General features: G+C 37.6%; 1 protein-coding gene across 1 annotated transcript; it reads right to left on the reverse strand.

The window, feature by feature from the left end:
• Positions 1-1,628: 1,628 nt before the first annotated feature.
• On the reverse strand, positions 1,629-2,576 carry LOC135127778 (uncharacterized). The gene has a single exon (XM_064054387.1). It carries the CDS (start codon positions 2,574-2,576, stop codon positions 1,629-1,631), a length of 948 nt encoding a protein of 315 aa, XP_063910457.1.
• Between the last annotated feature and the right edge of the window lie 1,603 nt (positions 2,577-4,179).

The raw sequence follows: 4,179 nt of genomic DNA on the forward strand, positions 1-4,179 counted from the left end.
GTCTCTTCTGCTCATTTCCTTGCTTTTACCTTTCTCTATGTCTTCCTTTTCTATGGCCAGGAGTTCTAGTGGTGGCAAACCCGCTATTACCAATACTGCACTGTGTCTAACCGTTCTGTATGCCCTGGCTACCCTTATGGCCAGACGTCGGTTTAGCCTTTCCAGTTTTTCTTTGTAGATTTTTGTTTTCCACACTTTCATCCATAAGGGGGCTGCGTACATAATTACCGATTTGGCTACCGTCGCATATATCCTTCTAGTGGTGTCTCCAGGGCCTCCGATATTTGGCATAAGCCTCATTATTGCAACGGCTTTTTTCTCTGCATGACTAACCACATGGTCTACATGAGCTGCCATTCTAAGGTCTTTGTCTATTACTAGTCCGAGGTATTTTATTTTTTTTTGTGTTTTGACGTAAAAATTTTCCGATATCTTTATTTTTAATTCCGGTAGTTTTCTCCTCCCCGACAGTAGAACTGCGTCTGTCTTTTCAAGATTTAATGTTAAGTCCATTTTGTCCAGCTCATTTTTCACTAATTGAATTGCGTCTTTGGCTTTTTCTTGCATTTCTGTTTCGCTTTTTGCGCACACCACCACCGCGAGATCGTCTGCGAATGCGACCAAACTAGTTCCTTTTGGACATTTTATTTTTAAGATTCTGTCATACAATACATTCCACAATATTGGCCCTAGCACTGAACCTTGGGGGACTCCGCATGTTATTTCCTGTACTCGTCCTCTACTTGTTCTTATTTTCCTGTTTGTCAGATATTTTTGTATCACCTTTATTAAATGCCTACCTATTTTTTTGTTGATCAGTTCTTCTACTATAATTTCCCATCTGGCTGAATTGAATGCATTGCTAATGTCTAACGTAACAAGGAGACAAAATCCCCTGTTTTTATATCCCACTTTGTTTGTCTCTTCAGCTCTCTGCATCACATATTTGATTGCGTCTAAAGTTGACCTCCCGCATCTGAATCCGTATTGCTGTTCCGACAGATCCCCGTTTTCGCGTATTTCGTTTTCCAGTCGTGTTTTTATTAGTCTTTCATACAATTTACTAATGTTATTTAAGAGACATATTGGTCTAAATTCCTTATTTTGCATTTCAGGTTTCATGGGTTTCTCTATCAGCACTAGTTTGGCTATTTTCCATTCCGTCGGAAATGCCCCTTTTTGCCATAAGCTGTTTATACAATCCAATAGCAGGTGGTAATTTCCCTCGGCTACCGCTTTTATTATTTCTATTTTTATACCGTCTGGTCCGGGAGCTTTCTTATTTTTACATTTGCTTAATGCCTCCTTAAGTTCTTCTACGGTAAAGTTTGGCTGCTGCTCTGTGTATTCGGGTTCATCCCACCTTATCTGTGGCTTTGAAGGGAATAATTTCTTAATTTGTGCTTCTTCAGTCTCTTCATCAGGGATTGGCGTACACTTTCTAAACTTCTTTGTTATGATTTTGTATCCTTTCCCCCATCTATCTTCTTCGATCTCCAGTAATAGACTTTTCCACGCGTCGCTTTTTGCTTTTCTTATAGCTATTTTAAGATTCAATTTAGCTTTTTTATATGCCACTTCTGCTTGTTTTCTCCTATCTTCAATATTTATGTCCCTTCCTGTTTTTGTCATTTCTCGTCTCTTTTTATGGTGGTTCTTCTTAGCTCCGCAATTTCTGCATTCCACCAGTAAACTGGTGGCCTTCTTTTGCTTTTGTTTGTCTTACTCAGGGAATTATTGCACACTTCTTTTATAGTCTCTCTTAAATATTTCACTTTCTCGTTTAAGTCAGCATTTATTGGAAAATCCCAGTATTCGGCTATTTGTTTTTTTATTTTTTCTAACCCTGCTGTATTTAGTATCCAACTATTAGTTTTTTCCGGTTCTTGGATTCTTTTTGTCTGTTTATTCCTTGTATAGAAGATGTTATTGTGGTTACTTAAGTTCTCGCTGTCTGTATCTACATACCAGTTCGAGATTTCTTTCGCGACCATTTCTGTGGCTAGTGTAATATCGATGACCGACGATCCTCTTTCAGTTTGGAATGTTGGTCTATTGCCAACATTTATTATCCAAAGCCCTGCCTCGGCTATAAATTCTTCTAGTATCTTCCCCCTACTGTCTGTGTATTTAGCTCCCCATGTTTTAGATTTAGCATTTAGATCCCCCGAAATTATCATTTTGTTTGTATTTTTTTTTCCTTTTATATCTCTCTGTAACTTGTCTAGAAAGCACAAAAATTGTTGATTGCTCTTGTTGGGAGAAAAATAGCACGAATAATACAGAGTATCTTCTATTCGGACCCACACATAGCCTGGCCCTTTTCCACATTCACTCACATTCGATTTGAAAATATCACAGACTATTATCACAGCATCTTGTTTAGTATCACAGTATATATCACTTGTTCCCAGTGCCTTTATATTTGGCTCTTGGGCTAGCACCAGATCTATATTTTTTTCCTCTATGGTCTTTCTCATAAGTGCCATGGCCATGGCTGATCTGTTTAGATTCACTTGTAGGAACCTGTGTTGTGTCACCATTTTGGTGAGCGGTATTTTGTTTATTTGCGCCATTTCAGTTTAGTTTTTGCGGAGCCTCCGCACTTCTCTTAGCTTCCTTTAATGCTATTCTGAAGATCTTACATGCTGAACTACCCGCTGTGTGCCCTTCTTTTTCGCAAAGTGGACATTTTGCCTCGTTGTTACACTGCCCGGCTTGATGCCCTTCTTTCCCACATTTATAGCATGTATTTCTTCTATCTATTTCTTCTAAACATTCACTCGCTGCATGTCCGTAACCCCAGCACCGATAACATCGCGTCATCTGCATACGTTCTTCGATTTTACCTTTTACAATTCCTATCATCACAAATTCTTTCCTGATCAAGGTTTCCGCGCTGTCTTTATCTATCGTTATCGTGATTGTTTGTGTGTTATTTCTCGTTGGTCTCACTTCGCCTACTTTCATCTCTACTTCTCCTCTATCTCCCAATTCTCTCCTGATTGCCTGTTTAACTTCTTCTTTATTAGTTGTTGCGTCTAGGTTTCTTATAAACAGTGTTTTCTTGTTTCTATTTATGTTTGTTATTTGTCTCACGTTTGCCTCTTCAATATTTTCTATAATTGTTTTTCTTATGTTTTGTTCCTTTTCCTGGTCTTTATCTGTTATAATCAGCATTTTACCATCTCTCGTACTCCTCACCGTTCTTATAGCTTTTCTATCTTCCTTTTCCGCCAGTGTGGCTTTTACTTCTTTTAAGAGGGTATTGTAGTCGACTCCTTTTTTTTCGACCACTATCGCGTACGAATTTGTTGCTTTGAACTGTCTCTTTCCGGTTTCTGCTTGAAGACTTTTCGGTACGTACATTTTTATTTTTGTTTGCGTCTCCATGAATATACACTGCATCATCTTTCTCAGTTCTTCTCCTTCTATTTCTGCTATCTTATGTGTCACTATGTTTTCTATTTTTTCTTCCTTCGTGTATTCTCGAACTTTTTCTAATAGATCCCATAGGTCATCCTTTGTATCTATCGTCTTTATTTTAATAATCTTCCGAGTTGTTTCTCTTACTTCGTCCTTGTTCTCTATGTTTCTTGTTTTAACCACATTCTCTATTATTTCAAAGTTATTTCTCATTTCTGTCATTTCTGGATACCTATCCCTGAACATTTTTTGAATACTTCGGTTCATATCCGGGTCTCCCGGTTCTGCTATTACTAGCATGCACTCGCTCTTTGTTTCGCTCAATGGGTTTCCCACTACTACCTCCACGTTTTCGAAAGCATTTTGTTCCCATGCATTATTTTTGATTTTATCGAATTTTTCTCTATTGTCCGCTTCTAATATTTCTTGCTTTGTAACGTTCATTTTTTGAACACCTCTCTCTGCTATTTTCTCCGCTTTTCTTAGTTTTTCCATTAGCCGTTCTTTTTCTTCATGCACAGCTGCTATTTTTTCTTCCAACTTTTTCTTTGTTATCTTACTTTCTTCTTCTATATGTTTTACTGTCCCCTTCAGGGTGTCTATTTTTTTTTGCCACTCTTTTCCTTTTTCATCTTCTTCTTCCTCTTTTACTCTAATGATTTCTATTAATTTTTTATAACTTCTTTGTATAATTTCGATACTTTTCTTTACAGGTACATGAACGTTCCTGTTTTCTTGAATGAAGTTACCTAA

This window comes from Zophobas morio, unplaced genomic scaffold (genome assembly GCF_036711695.1).
Source record: "Zophobas morio isolate AGI-343-1 ecotype UQ-CSIRO unplaced genomic scaffold, CSIRO_AGI_Zmor_V1 ptg000012l, whole genome shotgun sequence".
Classification (NCBI taxonomy): domain Eukaryota; kingdom Metazoa; phylum Arthropoda; class Insecta; order Coleoptera; family Tenebrionidae; genus Zophobas; species Zophobas morio.

What these genes read in the sequence shown, in the direction of transcription:
- LOC135127778 (XM_064054387.1), bottom strand. Translation starts at nt 2,576, where the DNA reads ATGGCGCAAATAAACAAAATACCGCTCACCAAAATGGTGACACAACAC.